This window comes from Lepidochelys olivacea, assembly GCF_965140295.1.
Source record: "Lepidochelys olivacea isolate rLepOli2 genome assembly, chromosome: 21".
NCBI classification, from domain to species: domain Eukaryota; kingdom Metazoa; phylum Chordata; order Testudines; family Cheloniidae; genus Lepidochelys; species Lepidochelys olivacea.
The window spans coordinates 14,602,861-14,628,969 of NC_140431.1; the positions used below are offsets into that span (position 1 = coordinate 14,602,861).

General features: G+C 52.9%; 1 protein-coding gene across 1 annotated transcript in view; it reads right to left on the reverse strand.

Annotated features, from left to right (window-relative positions):
• LGR6 (leucine rich repeat containing G protein-coupled receptor 6) overlaps positions 1 to 25,573 on the reverse strand; it is a 201,204-nt gene extending 175,631 nt beyond the window's left edge. The window contains exon 1 of the mRNA XM_084611351.1: positions 25,255 to 25,573. Coding sequence (XP_084467477.1) covers positions 25,255 to 25,475 — 221 coding nt within the window. The 5' untranslated portion in view covers positions 25,476 to 25,573. The remainder of the gene's footprint in view (positions 1 to 25,254) is intronic.
• Positions 25,574 to 26,109: the final 536 nt, after the last annotated feature.

The window sequence follows — 26,109 nt, forward strand, 5'->3', positions numbered from 1 at the left end:
GTGAAGAGTCTGGAGGCCTGTGAAACCAGGCAGAACCAAGGAGGGGGGCGTCAGCATTCAACTGCCTCCCCTAGGGCTCACTGCTAGCTCAGAGCATTAAAAGAAGCAGCAGAAGCTGCCTGGGGACCTGCCCCCCACCATGGGGAGAGGATTGCCTGACGGGAGCCCACTGGGAGGAACTCGTGTGCACTGGGGAGGAGAGAGAGGCATGGAATGGACAGGAATGCAGAACAACTGGGATGGACGTCGGTTGTGATTTCCAGAGGAGAAAATGCACCAAACCATACCTCCCCCGTTTCCCGAAGGTACCTGCACCCCCCGTTTCCCGAAGGTACCTGCACCCTCCACGCTTGAGCAGATTGTTACAGACAGATGGTCGCTCCCTCCCCTCCGATGCACACGGACTGCCTTTGTTGCATAATCTGCACTGGACCTATGCATGGAACAGAGCCCGGTGTTCCAGGGGTGGACTGAGGGCTGCCCTGTGGGGAGGGGCTTGGGGAGGAGAATTTGGCTCTTACTCTATTTACCAAAGCTGTCCTGTTTCCTCTGCTGGTAACCACCACCTCACAACCGACCTCCTCCCACTCCCGTATCACTGGGGCCACCAGGGTGTGGGCAATGGCACTCAAAGGGTTAAGGCGGATATTCCCAACCTCCAGGCTACCTACCAAGCAAGGACCAAGTGTGCCAGGGAGCTCCGAGGTCTGCCTTTGTCCCTGTGAATGACGCTAGGCCACTCGCCCCCATGCTGTGCCAGGCTAGCCCATGACGCTAACGGTTTCTGGCAGCTTTGCTGCATTGGGTGGAAAATCTCCTCGGCTCCCCATTCAGCTGCCAGCTATCACTGGACAGCATGCCAGTCTGGATCACCTCGGGTTTGTGCTGGATGGGGGACTAATGGCACTGGGATGGAATTCCTCTTTCCAGTGAGTGCACATTGTTAATAGATGACCGTGTTCTGTCCTGGGCACGATGCCCTTCAGAGATGGGGAAGAAAGCAATCCGTGGGCCCTGGCTCTGCCCCGCAGCCACCTGTCACTACCCAACCCCTGCTACCTTCTTTCTTCACGGGCTGTCTTTATTGGCTCCCAATCAATCATTTTACAGAGCAATTGAGACTGTTGCTCCGATCGAGTCTCACCTGGGCTCGTCCTGGCTTCTGTCTGAAAACACTCAAGTGCTTGGAAAATCATTGGGCCTCACGCAGAGCTCCCTGACGCTGGGCTCATGCCTGTGCTACTCAGTGGAGTTACTCCTGATTTACACCAGGGTGTGCAAAAGGGGAATCAGGACCAGTGGGGCTACTCCTGATTTACCCTGGTGTAACCCGAAAGACCAACAGGCCCACTCTATTCAGCGCCAATTCTTCCACTGGCTCCTATAATATTTTCCACGCTCTCTTCCTTCATGCTTTTATATTATCAGTAACATTTGCATGCAAACAAAATCTTGGTGACTCAATAAAAATACATCAGTCCGTTCTTTGTTACCTCAAGCCACCTGGCTGTGTCTTACCTAATAGTTGCTATGGCAGAATTGGGATGTCACCGGAGATGTTTCTACCTGGAAAGTATCTTGGTGCTATGAATATTAGGGTTGAAAGAGACCTCAGAGGTCATCTGGTCCAATTCCCTGCTCAAAGCAGGACCAATCCCCAACTAAATCATCCCAGGCAGGGCTTTGTCAAGCCAGGCCTTAAAAACCTCTAAGGAAGGAGATTCCACCACCTCCCTAGGGAACCCATTCCAGTGCTTCCCCACCCTCCTCGTGAAATAGTTTTTCCTACTATCCAACCTAGACCACCCCCACTGCAACTTGAGACCATTGCTTCTTGTTCTGTCAAGATGGATGTGATCCACAGTAACCAGATTAGGCATCATGGACAGAGGCTGCTGCTTTTGCTGCTTGGAAAAAAGGCAGTGAAACCCCACAGACTGAAAGAACCTGTTCCCTTGCAAATATCTCTGGGGTCGCTAAACTGAAGACAACATGGGCCCGAGAAACAGCCTTGTTCCGAAACAGAGCAGCCCGCACATTCCTGGAGGAGACACCAGCAGCTTCAGATCTGAAAAAGCCATCGGAATGCGAGGGCTGCATGCATCAGTAACAATGAATTGTTCTATTGTGCCTGGTAATGGGGGAGGTTCATTAATTGCAGGGTATTTTCAAGCTAGGGGGTTTATTCTGGCAGTGGGTGAACTTTAAGGGGGGCGGCAGAGGTTCTCCAGTGCCCTCCCAAATCTGGAAGTTATGCAAACCTTTTCTCCTGAATTACAGGCCAAATCCTGAGGGCCTAACACAGGTTTGTTTATTCAGTCCTGACAGAAGCCAGTGGGAGAATGACCCAGTGGCTGGGCGTCGGAGTCTGCCCCCCTTGCTCACGTTAAAGAGGGCTGCCCCTTTAGCTTCAGTGGAGTAAGGTGGGGGCAGAGCCAAGGTCTCTTGGGCCCAGCACGAGGCAAAGACCCACGTGAAAGCCCGTGAGAAAGACAAACGAAGGCACCAGTGCCCAGGCAGCAGGGTCACACTGATACGTCGGCTGCGGCCTGTTCAGTACCAGCTCCCACACGCCCCACTGAACACAGAGCAGACACAGATCTCTGCTGCCAAGAGCTTTGCTCCAGGTCCCGAGAAGGGCAACGCAGAGCTGCACCTCCCCACGAGCAGCTGAGGAAGGGACCGTGACTTGGGCAGCCCATTCTGCCCCGCAGGGGAGCAGTGATGTGCCCTGCCCATATATTGGTGCACATGGCTCCATCCCGCGGCCGGCTCAGCTCCGCACAGGCACAGGGGAAGGTCTGACCGTCTGAGCTGGGGCTGCAGGGCTCCCTAGACATCCTCCCTGCCTGCCCCGCACCATCAATTTAGGGGCACGAGAGACGCCCGCCACAAATCCCAAACGCTAAGTGGATGGGGCCTGCAGGTGCTCGGGGATGGGGGAGGCTCCTTGGGACCCTCACAGCTGATCCTGCTCCAGAGTCTAGCAGCTCCTACTGCTCTCTCCGCTCACACCTCATGGGAGGGGAGGGGGCGGATGCTGCTCCAGGTGGGGACACAGATGGGGCAGAGCCCCCCATAGCCAGTCCTGCCCACACAAGCCACAGCCTCAGGGCCTGTCAAGCCTGCTGCCGTTCCTCCCTCCCCCGCTCTCTGCCTGACGCCACCCAGCTCCCACTTCCTCAGGAAAACGGGCCATGGAGGATGGGACACGTTTGAAAATCAGGCAACCCTTCTGATGACTAGCTCTGTGCCCACAGTGCCCAGAGCATCGCCTCTCCCACTCGGAGAAGCTGCAGCAACACAAGGAACAAATAGAGTCCCAAGGTGCCACCAGGTGAGATCCCCAATACCGTCAGGGTCTGGCCTAGCCAGAAACCCCAGTGCCTGGCTCAGATGGCAGAGAACCATACTAGGGATGCAGGAGAGTCACCGATTCAGGGCCAGAAGGAACCATTGTGATCCTCCAATCTGACCTTCTGCATGGCACGAGCCCTGGAACCTCCCCAAGGTAACTCCCAGATCTGTTAGAAAAAAAACCCTTTTTGATTTGCAAATTGCCAGCAATGAAGAATCCACCACAATCCTCACTCAGTTGTTCCAGGGGTTAATGACTTTCACTATTAATAATGTACACCTTATTGCTAGTCTCTATTTGTCTAGCTTCAACTTCCAGCCATTGGGTCGTGTTAGACCTTCCTCTGTTAGACTGAAGAGTCCATTATTAACTATTTGGGGGTTGGAGGGGAGGGGTTGGAGCCAAGGACAAGAAAAACACTTTTATTCAAACAAAACTATTAAATAACCTATACACAAAAGTTCAGTCTCTTCCCCTGAAAGAAATGAGGACCCAAGAGTCAGGTCCCCAGACTAACACTGCTGCTCCTATTTACTGTCTTAGAGCAGCCCATTGTAAGTAACCCCGTTTCCAAAGTGGGGGAGTGATCCTATGGCCCAGCCTGCGTCCAGAGCTCTCCCTGGAAGAGAGCGGGACAGTGAGCCGGAAACAGCTGGCACTTCACTCCATTGAGCAGCAGCTAAAAAGATCCTGATGCCAGTAGCAAGGTGTAAAGGAGTCCCGTATTTCCCGCATCTTTGCCCTGGGGTAAGTACAGACTGTGATCGAGTCACCCTTTAGCCTTCTCTTAGTGAAGCTAAACAGGTGGAGCTCCTCAATAAGGCACTGCAAGAATCTGGCTAGAGGCTGATGGGCCATGGGGAGGCACAGAAAGTATTGTGGGGTGCGCTGAGTCTGCTGAGAACTCCCTGCACTCTCTCCCCAGAAGCAGCCCGGCTCAGACCAGCCTCAGGCCGCGGGTTGGAAACCCCCGGTGTTCTGTTGGCCAAGAGACAGCACGCCGGGGGAGATAAAGTCCCTGGTGCGAGAAGATCTCTTGGGTCGTCCATCCCAGCTGTCTGAGCTCAGCAGGAAGGACTCTCTGCTATTCGATGCATCCCTATATCTTATCTCACCTCAGCCACAGCTGCCTTGCTTGGTAAACAGCTCCCTTCTCTGCCAGAGCTGACAGCCAGTCGGCTCTGCACTCCCAGAAGACCCAATTCCCAGCCGCCTTGGGCTCTGACCTGCTGCAGGGGGGTTTATCTGGAGGACGCTCTCGGCTCCATCCCTTCGGCTAGCAGTACCCGGGCCAGGCCTCTCTCAGAGCTCCAGAATGTAGAAGCTTTGCCAAGCCCTACGCTCCTCTGGGGAGGGGTTGTTCGAAGGCCTGGTCGCTGGCTCGCCCTCAGGGGAGAGAGATGTGCCCTGCCCAGCTTCACGGTCATCTCTTTCTCCTCTCTCAGTGCTGCTATCGCCCCAGCATCCCTCGGCCAGTACTGGGGGCTCTGCCGGGTTCTCTGTCGGTGAGCACTTCTAGCCAAGGGCGTCTCTGTGCAAGGCCAATACTGCTGAGAAGCAAGGGAAAAACTGACGCCCCGCCACTGGTACATTGCTCACGCTACATGTGGGTGCAAGCACTGGTCAGTGTGTGTGTGTCCCCCTCTGCACCGGATTGGCAGCAGCTATGAACCTGTCCCCAGCACAGCTAGAGAGCCCGACTCCAGCTCACGCCTTTCGTTCTGGAGGTTCCCCAGTTCAATCCGTGGTGTTGGCCAACATGGCGGCCGACACACAGGCATCTCGTGGGGAGATGTGGGGGAGGGCCAGGTACCAGAGCTGCCATGGGTCTCCCCAGTACACATGCTGACCTCGCATTGACACTAGTGGGAGCCTATCGAGAGCAGAACAGCCCCCTCCACCCCCGGCTGCTATTGTAACCTCCGGAGGACAGGAGTGTGCAAAGCACTCAGCATTGGCCTAAACCTGAGCCCGCTGGAGTCAGGAAGAGTTTTGCCATCGACAGGAGCTAGGGTTGCCAACTTTCTAATGGTACAAAACTGGACACCCTGCCCTGCCCCTGCCCTGAGGCCCCGCCCCCAGTCACTCCATTCCCCTCTCCCTCCATCTCTTGCTCTCCCCCACCCTCACCTACTTTCACCAGGCTGGGCTGGGGGTTGGGGTGCAGGAGGGGGCTGAGGGCTCCTGCTGGGGGTGTGGGCTCTGGGGTGGAGTTGGGGATGAGGGGTTTGGGGTACAGGAGGGGGCTCCGGGCTGGGGCCGAGGGGTTCGGAGTGTGGGAGGGGGTGTGGGCTCCGCCGGGGTCATGGGCTCTGGGGCTGAGAATGAGGGGTTTGGGGTGCAGGAGGGGGTTGGGGGTGCAGGGTCCCAGTAGCACTTACCAAGACTCGAGTACTGCCCCAGGGTCATTTTAACACCACTGAAATGTGGCCATCTCTGGGGTGAAACACGGCAGCTGCTTAATAGCTCACAGCAACATCACATGGTTGTTTAGGACAGGAAGCTTCACGGGTTTGCTTGCCAAGGTGAACAAATTTGGCACAACACACTTGCTGCTCCCACCTCCCACTCTCCCCTTGTTCGGCCCTTCTTTATGAAGCCCAGATCCACATTCTGCCCTGCTTGCCTGTGATAGCCCCACTGAGCAGTTCTGGGGCCTGACCCAAAGCTCACAAAAGTCATTGAAAAGACTCATGCAGATTTCACTGGGCTGTGGATTGGGCCCCCCAAGCTGGATGCACGAAACTTGGCGAAATGAGAGAGAGGCTTAAATCCCAACCATCCCAAGAAGGACGGGCCGAACTGGGAGCTGGGTGAAACCTGACGCTTCACACTGCCTGCAATGTCTGATTAAATCCACCCGGTGCTGTGCGAACTGCTGGGGCACCGTGTGTGGGGCCTGTTTTCACTTAAGTCCCCCAGCGCTAATGAGATCTGAAGGCAGAACAGGGCCAGGGAAATGAAGAGCGACTGAGTGGCAAAGGCTTTGTAGTGCCATATGCCCTGTTGATCCTCTGTCGAGCAAACCAAAGCTAATTAGCATCTTCCCTGGCGCGCAGGGCACCGGGCGGCTGGGGCCGGGGAAGGAATGTGTTTGGAGACGTGACTCAGCATGACAGACTCGGGGTTCTGGATCCAACCCAGCCAGCAAAGCACTGACACATGGAAAGGAGGTGTCCACAGATCCCATTCGCCACCACCGCGCACTGGGAGCTGATGTTCAGTTCCACCACGTCTCCGAAGTCCTTTCCCGAGTCACTGTCTCTTGAACTTCACATTGGGGTGGCTCCCCCCTCACAGTGATATCCTGCTCCGGCTACAGATTGCATGGCAGTGCACAGTCCAGATCCCCAGTGGGATTTAGGCACCTAGCTCCCATGGGTTTCTCTTTGAGGATCTGGGCCCAGGGGCTTGTAGACAGAGGGAAACTGATGAGCAGAGCTATTCAGCAGTGGTCACTTTTATTCTGGAATGGTGTCCACGCGGGGGAGTTATTCCGGAATAGCTATGCTGGTCAATTTCCCCTGTGTAGACAAGGCCTTAGCGGTTGCTTGAATTTCCCCAAGTGGGTTTCATATTCCAGGACCTTTTGGTATGTACATTCATCCCCAATCCACATATTATAGAGCGATAAGAAGAATTTCTGCATGTACCTAGTACCTTTCATCCAAGGATCGAAGTCAAAATTACAGCCCCAAACATTCCAATATAGTACAGCCCCATGATTCCCGGGCTGCTCAAGCGTCCCAACATCAAAGGGAATGTGGACTTCCCCTCCAGTCCAACTGCACTGTCCAGCCGTGCTTCAGACACAGCCAGGAGCCACAAAGCTGGTGGCGGCAGGTCGGCCAGAGGGATAGGAACCGGCTCCAAGGCAGTATCTACCCAGCCATGAAACACCTGCGGCTGGCTCGTGTTAGCTGGCTCTGGCTTGGGCTGCAGGACTGTAACACTGTGGCGGAGATCTGGGGCTTGGGCTGGCGCCCAGGCTCTGGGAACCTGCATGGAGGGAGGGTCCCAGGGCCCGGGTTTCAGCCCAAGCCCAAACAACTACATGGCAATTTTGCTGCCTGAGCCCCGCAAGCCTGCTGGCCTGAGCCAGCAGCGGGTGTCCCATTGCTGTGTAGACATACCCCACAGCCAGGGCAAAAAGAGCCAGTGTGAATCCTTGCCCTCCCGAACCTGGCCACTTTCCAGTCTCTTTCTGGCACGTTAAAGCTATGCAGGGATGCTCCCAGCTTTGTCTATGGACAATGAAAAGCGAGGAGTAGGGAGCGCTGCTGAAAGAACAGACAGGCAAGTGCGGGGAGACCCTCTGGAACCTGTTGCAACCGCGTCAGAACCCACGATCCACAGGTGGGGCTGCGAAACTTCGCACTGATGTTCAGACCCTGCCTGGCTAAGCGCCAGGTTGATGCCTGAAGAATTGAAATAAGATCTGAGACCTCCTAGCTTGTTTCACAAGAGTCAGGGTTTGACCACCCCCTCTGCTGCCCTGGCCAAGCTCCAGTCTAACTATAGTCCATGGGTCCTTTCAGCAGTATAAAGGGTCCCCATTCACTTTCCTCACTGAAGCGGAGAGACATTGCTTTTCCACAAAGCTTCTGGCTTCCAGCCCCAAAGTGGCTGCATTTCCCTGGAGGGTGTAATGACTTCCTCTGGCCTGTAAGGGTCTGTAAGGGGAAGCAGTATAAGGCTGTTACCTCTCTTCTTCTTAGCAGGTATATATTACCCCCAAATTGTTGTTAAGACAGTTTCGAAAAAGACGTTTTAAATTAAGGAGCCCAGATCTAGGGATGAAAAGCACTATATGAGAGTTCATAGCTCACTTACAGCACGTTTCAGTAGCAGCAGATCTCAAAGCGCTTCACAAAGGAGGGCAGTATCATTATCTGTATTTTACAGGTGGGGAAGCTGAGGCACATAGAGGGATGCTCTGTGGGAAGGAGGCTATAGAAAGAGAAACATCTATGAATGGCAATAGCACGTTAGCCTAACCCGTGTGCAGAGAATTACTGGGATGGATTTTACTCCATCTGATATCATTCTCTATAGCTCGTGTTGTGGCATGTTCTCATCCCCCCATCAATAAATCAAGACCTCCAGCTTTCATGTTTTTGTCACTAATAAACCCTGAATTGTTTGAGACATGAAAAAGGAACAATGCACTCGCCCAGCAGTAGCTGGGAGACACATCCTCCCGCAGGACTGGGCATGCAAAGACATGTACGGAATTGGGAATAGCTCCGCCAGCTTCACAATTAGAGCTGGTTGAAAACCAGAATGTGCATCCAGCGGAAAATGCCCAGATTTTGAACCGTTCCATCCCAAATCGGGGCATACATTCGGGATCTCGGAATTGTTTGTGGTTTGAGATCAGCTGATGAAAAATACTGCATAGGCGCTGTTCACTGTTATAGAGCACTTTTCATCCATAGAGCTCATGCGTGCTCCAAAAATATTTCTTAAGGCCTTATGGAAACATAAGAACAGAGGATGGGAAGGGAATTCCTGGGTCCCTGAGTTCAGTCCCCACTATCACAGGCAACCTCATCATATCATCCCATTCATAAGCTTATCAAGCTCCACCTTAAGACCAGTTCGCTGGTTTGCCCCCACTACACCTACTCGGAGTCTGTTCCCAAACCTGCCTCCTCTGATGGTTAGAAACCTTCTAATTTCCAGCCTAAATCTGCTCATGGCCAGTTTATCCCCATTTGTTCTTAACAGACTTATTGACTTTAAGATCAGAACAGAAGGGACCATCGTGATCATCTAGTTTGACCTCCTGCACGTCACAGGCCACAGAACCTCCCCCGCCCGCTCCTCTAATAGGCCCCAAACCCCTCGCTGAGTTACTGACGTCCTTTAAAGACTTCAAGTTACAGAGACTCCACCACTGACTCTAGTTTAAAGCAGCAAGTGACCCAGGCCCTACGCTGCAGAGGAAGACAAAAAAACCCAAACACCTGGGGCTCTGCCAATCTGACCCAGGGGAAAAATCCCTCCTCACCCCGAATCTGGTGATCAGCTAGACCCTCAGCATGTGGGCAAGACCCACCAGCCAGACACCTGGGAAAGAATCCTCTGGAGTAACTCAGAGCCTTTCCCATCTGGTGTCCCATCACCGGCCGTTGGAGAGACTTGCTACGAGCTGTCGTGGATGTGCCAGATGCCACTGTAGGCCGTCTCATCACACCATCCCCTCCATAAACTTATCAAGAACAGTCTTGAAACATTGCCCTTTAGCCTGCCCAGTTCTCCTCCCTCCCTGATGTTTCATTTCACATTGTATATTAGGTTCAGTTTTGACAGCCCCGATTCATTCCCCTTGTGTATGCAGCCCAGCGTGGCCTGTCACTTCATCTCAGCTGAGCACGGTGTTGCAAAGTGAACCTCTATTAAACACTAGCTCTGAATAGTGTGAGCTCTTAGCAGACTTTCCCCACTGCGCACATCGACCTCTTCCTCCCCAGGAGATACTTCCTTTCTTGTTCTCTCCCTTTGCAGCGGGCACAGCCCTGACCAGGCGGTGCTGCGCCCGGGGCTCACCTTCCCTTTGAAGGAAGGGAATGTTGTCAGTTAGCTGCCGTGGGGGGGACATTCTTTGCTGGAAACTATTCGGTCTCCCTGGGGTCTCTTTGTAGTGGGACCCGCGGCTGCTCTTATGGAGAGACGGCTCGTTCCAGGAGCGGCTCCTAACCTTACAGGTGTGACTGACTCACTCCTCTCCCGGCGGGGTGGGGGTGGGGGCCTGCTTTTCATTTCAAAATCCCTCTGCTCTTCGAGGAGAGTTTAGGCAGCTACAGGAAGGATTCTGAACAAGGAGAAAGGGGGGAAGAACAGGGGGAGACTTGGAAACACTCCTCAGGAAACCTGCTTCTCTGGGCAAGGAGCCCAAAGAGAGCTGGCTCTGTAAGGGCCCGGCCCGCACTTGGAAAATGACTGACAGACCCGGGTCCCTGCTCTGCTCAGTGGGTTTGGCCCCCAGGACTGGCAGGGCCTTTGCAGACCAGGCTCTGGCGCCTAGCTGGAATTCAGCGTCAAGCCTCCCGGCCTGGTGTTTACCAGCGATGGGCGCTGGTACCTGCTGCACCAGCTCAGGTGGACCTGCAGAGGGGAGCCCACGGTGTCCTGAAGCCACGTCCTAAGGACATACAAACCACGCGCATGCAGACGCTGCCTGGGGGAGACAGGCCCCGAGCCCTGCTCCTTCGTCTCTCCTGCTTGAGCCAACAGAGGACCGCGTTGGTGGGAGCAGGTCCTGTGTCCCTTCGTTGTCCGGCCACCAGAGGGACAACTCACTGGCCTGCTCCCCACTCCTGACCCATCTCCTGTCCAAACCAAAACCTCAGCCAGCTTCTCTGACATCTCCTCATGAGCGTCCAGCCCTCAGCCTAAGCTCATCCTGGCCAAAACAGAGCTCTTCATCTTTCCCCTCTCCCTCCTTTCTAAGTCACCCCGGACAACGGCACCTGGGCATGGTCTTTGACTCGGTCCCCTTGCTAGATCCTCGCACCCAGGCCACGTGGAAATCCTCCCGCCTTTCCTCTCTGCCCAGCCAGCTCCGATCACCTCACACCTCGACGCCTGTGCCCTCCCCTTCTCCAGCACAATCCCTCCACAAGGCACTTGCATCCATTCGAAATGCCACACCAGAGCTCCCCGCCCTGGTTGGGTGCTTTGGCCACATCACCACATCACCACTTTTTGTGTATCCCTCCGCCAGCCCCTCACCCCGTCCCCCTTCCCTGCCACATCAAACACCACCTGTTCGTCTTCACTTTTAAGGCTCATCCCAGCCCATTGCCTCATGACTGGTTCTCTCATAGCTGCTGGAGAGATGCCCACTCCTGCCGCCACTCTGACAATGGTGCCAACCCCCAGCGCCCACTGGGAAAACTGTCCAAGAAGCACCTTCGTGCTCTTTCCCCTGGTGCCCTGCGGCGGGGGGGGGGGGGGGGGGAGCGCCCCATAAACCTCCACCAGGCACCTCCTGCCTCTTCACACTCTCCTTTGCTGGGATGCAGACAAGGCTCTCGACAATGGGGCGGCAGCTGCTGTGCCCAGATCGCTGCTCAGAGTGACCCCACTGTCCCCGGTCTGTGTGTTGTAACTGCTCACTGGCCGTTGTCTTGTGCCTCCACTGTGAGCTCTCAATGGCAGGAACTGCCTCTTTGCTGCATTTGACTCTGTGGCCGCAATCCTGCTAATAAGGGCAATGGGTGGGGCCCAGTCAAGCTCCCCATTGGCCCTGGGTGCCGAGAGAGAGAAAGGAGGCTCCCGCCATCCTATTCCTCCCAGGAAGGGTTGAGGTAGCAGGTGGGGGGATGGTTTTGCTCCAGCCTCAGCTGTTGAGCGTCTCCTGGTCCCTGACTCAGGCAGGTGCAGCAGGGGAGATGTATGCACGGGCCGCCCTCTGGCACCCTGGCTTCTGCCAAAATCAAAGAGCTTTTCAAAGCAAACCCTAAACTCCTTTAATCGCCAGGTAGAGCCCCTCCCGTGAAGATCTAAGGGCTTTGAGCTCAGGGTTTTCATTGCCCTGGGCAGATTTATGAGCTGCTTCTGCAAGGAGGAAAGGGAAGGAGGGAGGGAGAGGGAAGCTGCCATGCACTGCTTACCCTGGGAGGAGGGACCAGGACAGGCTGGCGGGCAGGAGAGAGGAGCCAGGGCTGCTGGGAAGGTGGAAATCCAAACCCACCACGCACCATGCTGTTGAGAGCAAGCGGCCCTTGGGGAGCATCCCAGCTGCAGCTGTACGTTCTCCGCTCAGACCTGACCCCTGGTCCATCAGTGCGAGCTTCAAAGCCTCCGAGCCCAGATCGACTGCTTCCCCCACAGGCTCAGAGCCCGAGCTCCCGCCTGAGCCGCAAGCCCCACAAACTCACATCTTGGACTCTCGCTGCTGCAGGCTGTGTCACCATATGCCAGGATGGATGCGAATGCATGTGGGATATAATTTTTTTAAAGAAAAAAGCACAAATAATCCAATTGCCCCTATGTCCATACTGAGGGGCTAGTACTAAGCAGAACTGTGCAAAATAACCAGTTTTTTGGTTTGGTGGCTGAACTGAAAAATGAAAAAAAAAAAAGTTTTGGGTCGATGCGAAGCAAAAAAATTCCATGTTTTGGGTGCACTGAAACATCAAAAAAACCTTCATTTGAGTCGACCAAAATGTTTCAATTGACACAAAACAAAATGTTTCATTCTGAGGTTTCTTAATTTGCTTTTAACTAAAATCGAGAACGTATTGTCTTCCCGAAACACAAGTCAGAAATAAAATTCTTGTTTCTCCAGCCGAAACAAATGGCCAAAATCCACCCGAACTCGCGAATGGTTTCAGTCAGCCCAAACCTTCATTTTTCTGTGAAAAAAGGTTTCACGTGAAACATTTCTCCCCGCACTGGTACCATGCTCATTTTAGAGAAACCGAGGTGCAGAGCTTGCTCTGCTCAGAGTCACATCCATGAGTCAGTTGCAGAACCCAGATCTCTCAACTGCTTCACCTTTGCTCTAATCACTATACCACACTGTCTTCCAGACTACACTGCATTTTCTCTACACTGGCCCACTTGCTGTCAGGGAGGGAGGCCAGTCCTCGCCCACAGACAACCCGCCAACCTGAAGCATACGCTCACCAGCAACGACACACCGCACCATAGTAACTCTAACTCAGGAACAAATCCATGCAACAAACCTCGATGCCAACTCTGCCCACATATCTATACCAGTGACACCATCACAGGACCTAACCAGATCAGCCACACCATCACTGGTTCATTCACCTGCACATCCACCAATGTAATCTACGCCATCATGTGCCAGCAATGCCCCTCTGCTATGTACATCAGCCAGACTGGACAGTCCCAACGTAAAAGGATAAATGGACACAAATCAGATATTAGGAATGGCAATATACGAAAACCTGTAGGAGAATACTTCAACCTCCCTGGACACACAATAGCAGATTTAAAGGCAGCCATCCTGCTGCAAAAAAACTTCAGGACCAGACTTCAAAGAGAAACTGCTGAACTGCAGTTCATTTGCAAATTTGACACCATCAGCTCAGGATAAACAAAGACTGTGAATGGCTCGCCAACTACAAAAGCCATTTCTCCTCCCTTGGTGTTCACGCCTCAACTGCTAGAAGAGGGCCTCATCCTCCCTGATTGCACTAACCTCGTTACCCCTAGCCTGATTCTTGCTTGCATATTTATACCTGCCTCTGGAAATTTTCACTACATGCATCTGATAAAGTGGGTATTCACCCACGAAAGTGCATGCTCCAATAGGTCTGTTAGTCTATAAGGTGCCACAGGACTCCTTGCCGCTTTTACATATTTATTGGTAGTGGTCAACAATGTAACCAAACTGTCCCTGTCTGTGCTGTATTCTGTTAATTCAGAGATCAAAAGGACATCTTAACATTTAAATGAACTGTAAAGATAGGATATCACTGTATTCATCTGTCTTTGAAATGTATAGCAAATGATCTGCAAATGGTGGAAGAACAGATAATTGCCTTATGTTCATCAGTGGAGATAATTACCGGCGATGCTTAGGAAATGGGTCCACTTCAAAGTCCCCATGAGGCCTATTGCTCGCCAAAGGACTCCGAGCTGTCAAAGAAGGCCTGAAACTGTACGAAAAATTGCTTGGGTCCTGATCCTGTGATCTCAGATCTGCCTGAGGCTTCATGCAGGGGAAGCCGAAGCCATAAGGACTGAGATCCCAGCTCTGACTGGATTGCCCTGAAATATAAACATTGGACTATAACCAATGGACTATTTCTGAAAGAACTCTTGGCATCTACAAAGCTCACCATCTCTGCTATGAATCTGAAGCTCAAGATTGTACTTATGTCTGTATGTACACTGATCTTTTAACCATACTCTCTCTCTCTTTTCTTTTTTAATAAATTTTAGTCTAGTTAATAAGAATTGGCTGTAAGCGTGTATTTGGGTAAGATCTGGAATATTCATTAACCCGGGAGGCAATGTGGCTGATCCTTTGGGATTTGTAGAACATTTTTTATACAATGAATAATATTTTCAGTAATCCTCATCATATTTGATTTGGGTGTCTCGGTGGAGGCCTGAGGCTGGGTTATTTTAAGGCAGTGGTTCTCAAACTTTTGTACTGGTGACCCCTTTCACATAGCAAGCCTCTGAGTGTGACCCTCCTCCCCTTATAAATTAAAAACACTTTTTTATATATTTAACACCATTATAAATACTGGAGGCAAAGCGGGGCTTGGGGTGGAAGCTGACAGCTTGCGCCCCCTCCCCCAATGTAATAACCTCGCAATCCCCTGAGGGGTCCCGACCCTCAGTTTGAGAACCCCTGCTTTAAGGGAACTGTGTTGTTGACTTCTGGATAACCAGTAAGGTATTATAGAAGCTGTTTTATGCTGTCTTGGTAAATCTAAGTATTGGAATATCCACCAGTTTGGGGGATTGTCTGCCCCATTCTTTGCAGTTCACTCTAATTGAGTGACCTCAGTTGGCTCCCCTTAGGACTCCGGTCATACAGAGTAGCATCCAAACCATGCTAGGTGTTGTATTTATGGAAGATAAGGTCCCTGCCCCAAACAGCTTCCACTCCAGGATAAATGAGAGCTACAACATCTGCGGGAGTGGTAGGATAAGCACACAACAGGGAAGGAAATAAGTGTAGATGGTTGGAGAATGGGACTTTTATCCCACATTTCAAAATCTTCTTTTATTCCAAATTGGGACCAAATACAAAATCTCTCAATTTACAGCGGAACAATTCTGAAATATTTTGTTTCGGAAATATCAAAACAAAAATTGAAATGTTTTATTTCAATTATGTTGAAACATAAAATAATAATCTCTAATATAAAATATGTGTCAGTATAATATATTACGATTAATTAAAAGTTTAGGAAAGGGTGTTTTTTTTTAAAGTGAAAATGAAATGAAATCAGAATGTCAGAATGGAACAGAATGAAACAAGAAAACCAGAACAAAATACTCCTTTTGGAGTCAAACTTTTTTTTAAAAAATCCATTAAAAAAATTCATTGAAATTGACATGTTCTTGCAAAACATTTCAATTTTGACGGAGTTGCATTTTCTGAGGGAAAACTTCTGTCAATTTTTTTCGACCACTTCTAGAAATTAGCTCACCCAACAGCTGAATTGTTAAGTTTATGTCTTGCTACAAAAGTCAATTCAGAATTCAATTCGAGCATTTTCTTTGAAGAATTGGTGATAGTCCGTGTTTCATGGAGACTGATCTCTTGATTGTGCAACTCCTTGGCAAATTCAGCATCTTCCCATCATGCCCCCTGCTAATTCTCCCGCATCCTGCCTGATCCATTCAGGGATATCACAAGAAGAGATGGGCAACATTTTTCTGACGGCACTTTTCTTCGCTGGCTTTGCAGATCCAGATAATCTAAAACACGGTGCGAATTCATGTCAAATTCGCCAAATTGTTTCAGTTGAAACAAAACAGTGTGAAAAAGTCAAAACATTTCAATGTTTGGACTCAAAATGACTTTGTTTCAAATTTCACATGCATTTTATGTAGTTAGTTAAAAAGGAAAAACCCCTCAGAAATGAAATGCTAACTTTTGGATTGAACTACATTGTTCATTTGACCTCAATCAACTTTTTAAAAACTTTTTCATTTCCCCGAAGAATTCAATTTCTTTCTCTCCCTCCCCCCGCTCCCAATTTTTCAGTTCAGCCACCCAGTTGCCGAATCGGTTATCCTCATCCCCTACCTGCAGCAACTCATGACTGTGATTGCGGGGGATGGGACGGTGGGACTTCCCCAATTCTTTGGCAGCCAATCAGCACCTCCCAGAGTCTTGAGAGCCGCCCTAGACCAAACCCTTAGCTAAATTCTTAGGAGCTAAGAATCCTGGCTACTGTATGGCTGATGAGGGAATCACTTGAGTCCTAGTTGATAAATAAGGCCATTTAGAAGCACATGCCCAGCAGCTGTGGTTTTGGGGTTATTTTTTGGTTCCTCTTACAAGCCCACTTCCCAGACAAAGGCAGATCATTAAGAACAAAAACAAATCTATTGGCTTTGGGGTAGGGGAGACAGAATGAGAAACGACAATGTATTTCGGGTTGGTTTTGGTCTAGGCTCTTCAGGGAGTCCAAAACAGCTGAAGTTCATTATCTGTTTATTACCAGTCATTGCCTTTGAAGGCGGGTCTCCCCCCGCAGCCTGCCGCGCTGCAGGGCTGGGAATGGCAGGCCCAGTTCGGTTTGATTCAAGCTGCTTTGACCCGCCGGGGCGCAGATTTCCGCAGCTGCCAAGATCCCCCTGGCATTTCCCGATGCTGCCAAGGTCCTTGGGCACCACAGATGGGCAAAGAGCATCTTCCCACGGAACTGCGCTCCACAGAGCAGCACAAGGCAAGAGGGCCCGGATCCTCAAAGCTCTTTAGGTGCCTAAGATGCAAGACTCAGACACAAGGCCCACGTTGTTCCTCTGTGCGCCCAGACAACCTGCCCTTCCCTGTCATAGTATCATAGAATATCAGGGTTGGAAGGGACCTCAGGAGATCATCTAGTCCAACCTACTGCTCAAAGGGGGACCAATCCCCAATTTTTGCCCCAGATCCCTAAATGGCCCCCTCAAGGATTGAACTCACAACCCTGGGTTTAGCAGGCCAATGCTCAAACCACTGAGCTATCCCTCCCCCCAAAGGCACAGAGGCTTCTGATCTCCTAGGGTCACTCCTTGGTGATGACAGTTGTTGCTCAGAGGTGTCCAGAGGGCATGGGCTGGAGGGTGTCTGTTTTCATGGCCAGTCCAGCCAATCGAGGCGGGGAGACTGATGGGTCATTACAGCCACTCTGATGCCTGGTCTGCAGAGGGCAGGCAGTGGCCGCAGCATATTTGAGTGCTGATTACAGCAGAACAGATTATAGACAAACCTGCTGGCGACTGTTCATTCAAACACACCGGGGAATGCCAGCTCGAGCACGCTCCTTCCCCTTGCCTCTGTCCTAACGTCGGAGCCCAAAAGCTGCACCGAAGCTCAAATGCATCCATTTCTAATGCTGAATCCTGCTGTCATGCTTGTATATTGCACTGTGACAATGAGTAAACGCACATTGTCCAATTAGGGAACACCGTCAAGGATGCCTGACCTCCGAAACTAACCAGCACAGCACAAGTTAGGAAGAGCCACAGTGATCTGCAGGCCAGCTGGGTAAATTTATGAATCCATTTCCAATGAAGAATGCTGCGATCTGTCCGTTAACGCGAGAAGAGGTGCTGTCCATGCAAAAACTTACAAGAGGTAAATGATTTGCTCAGCTCTAGTCATTTATCCTAGAACATAAGAACAAAGCAACAAATCTGCCCAGTCTAGTCTGCTATCTAAGTCTCCTGATTTAAGCGGGTGTAGAAGCAGGTCTCATGTGGGGTGCCAAGAATCAAACACCAATTTGGTGACTGAATCAGAAACAGAATCCAGCTGTCCTGACTCCCAGGCTGCTGTTACAAGAGGCCTTCCCTTTAAACTCATGCAGTAGGAAGCTGAATGTGAATGTGAATCCTTCCTAGCAGCAGGCAATAGGACCCCCTGGGACTGCGCCACAAGCAACCCACATCAGACTCACTTTAATCAATACTGTCTGCAAGACGGTGAGGCTCTTTGGATAATACAGATAACTGATGCAGCATTTCTACCCACTCAAAGGTGGGGATTTCTTATTACCCACCCCCAGCACAGATGGGGAGCCAAAAGCACAGAGCCACTGGGGGACTAAGCTAAGGGGACACAGCCGACAGTGGCAGAATCTGCACTAGATCCCAGCTCCCTGTCTAGTGGCCTACCCACTAGATCCCACTGCTTATCTTGTAAACTGCCCATTACATCAGAGATCTAGTGTTGGCTCAAGGCCCTGGGTTTAAGCTACATGACTCCCATCGAGGTCCCTGCATTTGTGTGCATGCTTGGGTGTGATGCACGGAAAATGCTTTTCTTCTGCGTCAGATTTCACTCCTTTCTTGTCCCAGAGGCCCTATTCTGGGGCTGCGTATGAGTTACTCCCACTGGAGTCAAGGGGACTTACTCATATCCTGCGGGAGGAGAATCCAGGCCCCAGCACTCAAAAACATTCCTTTTAATTCCTTTATAGCAGCCACACCTCACCTTGCAGCCAGGCTCCCAGCGCAGGTCTCGTTTCCATAGGGAAGGCTGCAGAATGAGAGACTTACGGATTTCTGGCAGCATGAGCCCAGAAATGGCATTCCCTAACCCACCCGGGGACAGGAGAAAAGCTCACGCACAGAGCCAGCCTTTCAAAGGGTCACATGCCCTCTGGTTTCCTCTGCAGCCTGACCCACTCTGATTTGGATCCGTGGCTCTGCAGTAGAGGGATCATACCTCTGTGCAAACTGACTGAGCTACACACTGACAGGAGAGACAAAGTGGATTTCCGGACGCTCGGGAAATCCTGCCTTGTCATGACTCACGGCAGCATGTGTGTCGCTATCTAGGGTACTAATCTGGGCCCCATTACAGTAGTATCTGAGGGCCCGGGTTTACCCTAACACGCTCCTGGGCAGCAGGGCACTGCTATTACACCTATTGTACAGATGGGGAACTGAAGCCCAGCCAGGCTAAGGCACTAACCAAGGAGTCTATTGCTCTTCCGGAAATTGAACCCAAGTTCCCAAAAGCCTCGGCAAGTGCCGCCCCCACTGGCCCATCCTTGTAGTCGCCAAGCGACCCCCGGCCCCGTAGCGTGTTATCGGCATGTCTGCACTGCGGCGGGCAGTGACTCACGCTAGCTCGGGGACCAAGAGCAGTGCAGCCACGGCGTCGTACTTGGGCGGCTAACCCGCGCTGCGGCCCCTGCTGCTGTAGCTGGAAAGTTAAGCTCATGGCTGTTTGCGTGCGCTGTGGGCACGTCCCCGACGTCAGTGCCGACAGACTCCCAGTGACCGGGGAGACCGCGTCAGGCCATTCCCGAGCTCCCGGGGCACATTAGCACGAGCTGGGGCCCGTTTCCATTTTGCTGTGGGAAAACCCTTGGCTATCGGCTCCTTACCAAACGTCAGAGTGCCAGCAATGTGCTTGGGCTGTAATTGCCCCGGGCAGAGGCCAGAACAAGGCCTCGGCACCACTTACGTCCACACGCCTATTAACCGCTTCTGGGCTTAGGTGACGGCGAGATTGGAAGCAAAGACCGTCTTTTTGTTCTGTGTTTGTAAAGCCCCCAGCACCGTGAGGTCCCAGTCCACGGCTCAGGCTCCTAGGTGCTATAGCAATGCAAATAGGAAACACCGATACGCCTTGGGCTGGCCCGCCGGGCAGGGCCGGCTCTCTCCTGGTGCTGCGAGTAGCAAAAAATGAGACAGTCCCTGCCCCGCACCGTCTTCACAAGCTGCCCCCAACAGCTTCACCCACCTGCGTTTGGGAGTGGGGTTTGCATTAGGTCCGGAGCCCCAAGCCCTTCCCTCTGTGGGGGGCTTTCCCTTCCCCGCAACACTCGGTGCTGCATTTCCCCTTCAGGGAGCAGACAGGCAGCCTATGCTCAGGCCAGTGCTTATGCAACCTGTTGGTGTGGCTAGAGGCATCCGTGCACCAAATGGCTACTGCTCTCCCTCCCATCCCTGTTCCCTCCCCCTTCCCCCCCCCCCCCCCCGCAGCGGCCCCACTTCAGGAATTCCTGCTACGTGCGAGGTGGGCACTCCTCAGTGGTAGTCAAATTAGTCTAGGGTCTTCATTTCACCTCTAACAGCTAGTCAGGCCCCGGCAGCTCGGAGCTGGAGTGATTGGCTGTGTGTTAGCAAGAAGGCCGTGGTTTGGCCTGAGTCCTATTTGTTTCCCCTCTAAGTACCATGGGAGCTTCCCACTGCATACACAGCCCGTTCCTGGGAGGACCAGCGAGGAAATGTTTACCATCCATCAGGGGAACAGTTCTGTGGTGTACTGGAAACTGGTTAAAAATGACAAGCTGTTCTGTGAGATGTGAGGGATTCCTGGTCCTGCTCACAGGCAAGGGGGCGGTGAGGGAAGCTGTGGACTTTGGGTCCACCAAGTCAGTCAGCAGACAGCCCTTGGAAAGAGTCTTTTTAAAGCAAAGTGGGGTGAGTTGGGACTCGCTCCTCAGGGAGCAGCCTGTTTTGTCTCTCTCTGTTTTCAGGTTCTCATGTGTTATCGGTCTGGATTCTGAGAAATAAAGCAGGGTTATGTTGCAACCCTCCAGCGAGAGTGTTCACGTGTTTATCTCGGGGTGCATGGCGTGAGCCTAACAGCCTCTCCTTGCAGACAGGCTGAGGCTGTGTTTCTGTCTCAGCAAGGTCTTGCCAGGCAGTACGTTCACCACGTTTCCTTTCCACAGCCAATGAGAAATCAGCAGGGGCAAGTTATTCAGGGAGGCTGGAAATCTCGTCTACCTCTGTTTTCCAGCCAGCCCTGCGACAGGGGGTTCGGCTCGTGCAAGCCAGGCTTGGTGGGGCAGGGGAAGGTCCTATACAAAGGCCACCCCCTTGGGCGGAGCTGCTCCTGAGAGGGGGTCTGGCTTCTTCGCTGGGGCTAGTACCCAAAGGGAGCAGGCCCTGAAGGGGCGCGTCACCTCAGCAGGGTGGCCCGCTGCAGCGCAGGGCAGAGGAGAGGAGTTTGGAAAGGTTTCACCGCTGAGCTGGAGCGGGGTGATATCTCCGTGCCAAGCCTCTACTCCGGGGCGTAGCGTGGGACGACTGTGCCTCCAGGGGCTGGCACGCCCCCGTGGACTTCCCCAGGAGAGCTGGGAGCTGCCCGGAGGCTCTTGGCCAGATGGGGCGCATAGCCTTCGTGTTGGGGGCAGGGGCAGGACATCCTCCTCTAATGATTGAATGTAGAGAAACAAGCCATGCCCCGAGCCCCCCTCCTCACTGACGGAGGGGACAGGCAGACCAGGGCCTCCATGCGGGAATACACCCCACTGGCCAGCCGTACGTTCTGGGCTTTGCCCAACCTTAGCCGCAGCGAGAACTGCCCATCCCCGATCCCAGCCCTGTTGCTGGCCAGCATGGGCGGCTGATGAAAACGGGGAGGAGGGGGAATGCAAACTCAGGCGAGGTTGCTCCTGGCAGCAGGTTCCGCTTGAGGGATGTGACGAGGGGGTCCCCAGCTTTCCCTGCCCGGCTCCCCACGGCCCTGGAAGCAGCAACTGCAGAGCCGTGGGTGGGAGAACCTCAGAGAGCCTTTCCCATGGCGGGGAGAGGGCAGCGACGGTGGCGGCAGGGCTTCACATTCCCAGCAGGGCTGCTAAATTCCAGACGCCTGCTCAGAATCTCTAGGCCAGCTGAGAATGCGGCGGGGAGCTCCCTGCCCCACTCCCCATGGAGACAGCTCGGGCAATGAGAAGGCTTCTGTTTGGGGGACCCTCAGAGATGCCACTAAAGCCCACGGGGGGCTGGGCTCCATGCTGCACCCAGGGAGCAGTGCTGCGATGGTGGATGTGTGGTGGTGGGTGGTAGGGTGATGGCACTGGGCTGAATGGCTGTCCCGGGCGGCCTGAGTTCAGAGAGGACTTTGGGGGAGATGGGGCAGGCTCTAGCCTGCCACCTGAAGGCCAGCACCAGGGCACTGCGTTTCTCCAGGAACTTGGCGGGGCAGAGACCGAGGTGGACTGGCCCCTCCCAGATCACCAGGCGAGCTTTCCCCCTCTGCAGCTGCTGCTACCTGGAGCAGCCTCCATCTAGCTGCCTCGGCTATCGGGAAATCAGGCTGCAGCCTTAGCCTTTCTCCCCATCACCCCGCTGCCACCATCCAGGAGCGGGACTTGGCAATCCCCATAGCAAAGACACTGCGAGAGACGGAGCTGTTGAGACGGAACAGCTAAGAGGACACAGTGGGCTGCCAGTGCTGACTCCCAGGCCCTGCTTTGATCGCCTTCGAGATGAAACATTTTAGGGATGGGGGCAGGACCTCAGACTCGTTGGTCCAGTTTCTCACCCTGCTGTCTGAGACGGAGAGCCTAATCACCTGGGGTTAATATAAAAACCCCTTAGCGTTGCCCTAGCCCCATTCCTCTAAGACAGTCAAATGCTCTGCAGAGGTGAACAGAATTAGTCTCATTATACAGGCAGGGAAACTGAGGCACAAAGCGGCGCCGGCTAAAAGGTCCGAACGTTGGGTGTTGAACAGAAAACACCTGAATCTATGTCTAGCCACTCAAATGAGCCCCCTGAATTTTAGCCCTCAGGGCTCTCCCCAAAGTCTGGCCACTTATTTAGGTGCCTCAGTGTGGACTGAAGCCAGAAACGTTCACAAGGGCCCGGCCCAGCCCCCCCCCCGCACAGCCCGTGCCAGGTTTTCAAGAGAGCTCGATGTTGCTGAGCAGTTTGGAAAATCTGGCTCCACGTGTGGGTGCTGAGCCCTGGAAAATCCGGCCCTCAGTGACTTGCAGCAAAGCAGGTTACCCAGTGGCAGAGATGGGAGTAAAACCCAGCCCCCCCTAGTCCCCGACTGTAGCCACGAGCCCAGGGCATCTCCCATATTTACATTACAGGGTGTCATGTATTAATTTACAGGCTAGGCTCCGCCATCTGAAGCCTTTTAATCACGCAGCCAGCTTGCTGGCATTCTCCCGAGTCTCTGAGAGGCAGCACCAAGGGGCCAGACACTCTAGTCCCTCACATGATGGGGCCTGCAAGGTAAGTGCCAATAACTCCCCCAGACTGGCTTTGCCAATGGGGTGTTGGGCTCGGGATGTTACCATGCCCGCACGTTTCCTCCAAACTGCTGTCAATGGCGCCACCCCATGAGCAAAGTGGGCTAATGTTCGTACCAGGGAAATCCCTCAGCGAAGGGGCGAAGCAGTTAAAAAGACAATGACACCTTGGGATGGGCAGGATAGAAACTGATCGGCACAGCAGGGAAACAGCAGGACGCCAACAGTCAGGGGAAAGACTGACCTCATCCAGAAACAGCCTGGTTCTCAGAGGTGCTGAGCCACCTGCCGTGCCTGCGGGGGACCCAGTGACTATGACAATCAGGCCTAAAATGTCTTCACAACACCCCACAGGCTGCAATCCTCACCCCACTGCAAACAGCCGCCACATCGGCATGCCCACTCTGCTAGCGACTGCCCTGCTTGGCAGGGTCCTTGCCCCAGGGACCCTGCACTCCTCTGATTAATGTGGCTAAGGAGTTATGGAGAGTCTGACAATCCTATTAGAATAATGTTAGCCACCTACGTGACCCGGGCGGCGGCTAGTGCAAAGCGTGCATGGGCTAGCAGAGGTCCGGCAGCACCCTCCCTGCATCTACTGAGGAGGGGACCGTGTTCCTACAGAGGTTCTTAGCAGGAGAATGCACAAGTCCTGAAATGAATTAAAAGATGGAACGGGTCCCTGATGGGGCTTTACTTTGCCATCGCAATAGCACTGGTCTGCTGTGCTTACCATCCACCGCCCTGGGGACGCACGGGCCAAAGCTGGCATCCCTCATCCTGCAGTGCTTGTTTGCAGACAGAACCCCAGCTGGCTGCGAGGTGCTTAGGGTGAGATGCTTCTGCTGTAGGAGACACCTGAGGGTGACAGTCATGCTGCAGGGTCCCCACCTAAAGGTACATGCACCTTGCACTAGGCGTCTCCCTTGTATTTCCTGCTCACCGCTGAAAAGCATCCATTCTGAATGGGATCCCACACAGCCCTTCCCACCTGACTGCCAGTGAGAGACAGAGACACTGCAACAGGAGGGCTGAATGCCAACTCTGCCTCGGGCAAAAATGGACTGGGGAGAGGAGATGGCACCCTTCTCTAGCACCTTCCATCCAGGGCTCCCAAAGCACTTCACAACAGAGGGTCAGTATCATTATCCCCACCTCACAGAGGGGGAAACCGAGGCAGCAACCTGCCTGAGGAAATCAGTGGCAAAGTCTGAAATACAAGTCAGGGCTCCTGCTTCCTTCCTAAGCCTGTTGTTCTAGGCAATAGGCAAGACTGCCCTCTGCACTGACCGGGGTGCTCAGCATAACCCGCTGCTGTTTGCCAGGTACACAGTATGGTTTTTATGTTGACTACATTTCTCTGGCAGCCCTTCAGCTCTGTCCCTAAATTCAAAAGCCAAGCTCCTTCCCATCCTTTCTGCAGCACAAATTGTGAATACAGCTACAAAGTGTCTTTCCCAGAGAATGCCAAAGCCGACCTGTCTCATGCAGAGCAGGGCACCCAGTGGAGGTACCCAGCTGCCCTTCCAAGCCCTCCCTTGTAGAGCACGGGGAAGTTCTCAAGAGGGCAGGTTAGTCCCAGTCCTCTCCACAACTGGGACGTAAGCAGAGTGGAACCACTGGGACCATCCGTGGCGCTAGAAGTCAACCCTGCAAAATCCTCTTTGAACTGAGCCCTGTTGGGTACCCTGTGGCAACAGGGCTGGGCCAGCGCTTGGAAAATTAAGATCTTTGAAGTGAACCACCTGGTGAAACTTTATTATCCGTCTAAAACAGACAATTCCAACGCTGCTGGTGGCCAACCCAAACTGAAAGCCCCCAAAGCCATGGGTTATCACAGCCATTGAAATGTTTGACAGAAAGAGCCAGGACAGTTGGCGGTAATTGCTCAGTATAAATACTCCATTATGCTCTCAAACAATCAGAATCTGCCCAGCAAACCAGCTCCTCTGATCCGTTGCAATCAAGAAGCAAAGCATGCATAACATCACAGTATAAACAGCATTATGCAGAGGGGCATAGGGAGGAGGGGGGAGTTGGCTCAGCAGGTCCTGAAATAATAGCTGCCTTTTGGTTTTGTTTCTAATTTGCGGGAGAAATTTTATATCAGCAAAGTGTGGCCCCAAATTCCGAGCCCAAGCAAGCTGCAGCTGATTCTGGGGTGGGGGTGTCTATCCTTGTGCCCCAAGGACAGCCCTGGCCCTGCAAAGCAAATGACAGTTTGGTACTTACAGGTAAGCCGTTAAGGGGCTCAGGCTGACAGGGACTTGGGAGAGTCCCAGCTCTGAACAATCCACTGAGAGCATTATGCCATCTTCTTCACAGTGGCACTGAGGCGGGCATGCTGGCGCAGCACCTGGGTCCGTGGATGCTGCCTGGAGAGTGGCAGAGGAGGACAGAAAAGTGCACCAGAAGAAGAGCTTGTCCATCTTGGTCACAGCTGCAGCCCTCATGAGCTGGGTGAGGGTGGCTTGCACTGGCTCTGACTGCTCGGACAGAGTCTGACTTCTCAGACCCAGCAGGCACTGGATTCCCTGCACTCCTGAGTGTAGTAAAGATGCAGCCAGTGAAGGGGAGGCATTGTTGAATGATCTTGGTTATTGGGTTTCACGGGCTGGGCAGGGCAGGGGCGTGAGAGCCTCGGAGAGGAGGAGCTAAAGGAACTTTCTGCTCTCTCCCTCTCTCTCCCAGAGAGCTGGCAGGAATTTCATTCAAAGAGAAGAAGAAGAAGAAAAAAAACACCCCAACTAATAAAGACCTGTTTGTAGCTCCGGGACCCATGCTTTGTTTTGCAATGTTTTTGTGGGGTAGCAGTGCAGGGGCAAGGAAAGCCGACTCCTCCAGGAGAAAGTAATTTAAACGGGTTTGATCCTGCCCCAACGGCACTTCAAACACTGACCGGTATCCCTGAACCATGCCTTTGGAGGCACACGCGCTGGGGCTGGCTCCCTAAACCCAGCCTTCAGCTGGGAATTCAGGGGTTAACATTCAGGGGGATTAGTCTGAATAAGCCATGCTGTTGCCACCCAAAAACTGCACTGCTATCTATCTATCTTAGGTACTTCTATGGCTCCATCACCACAGAGC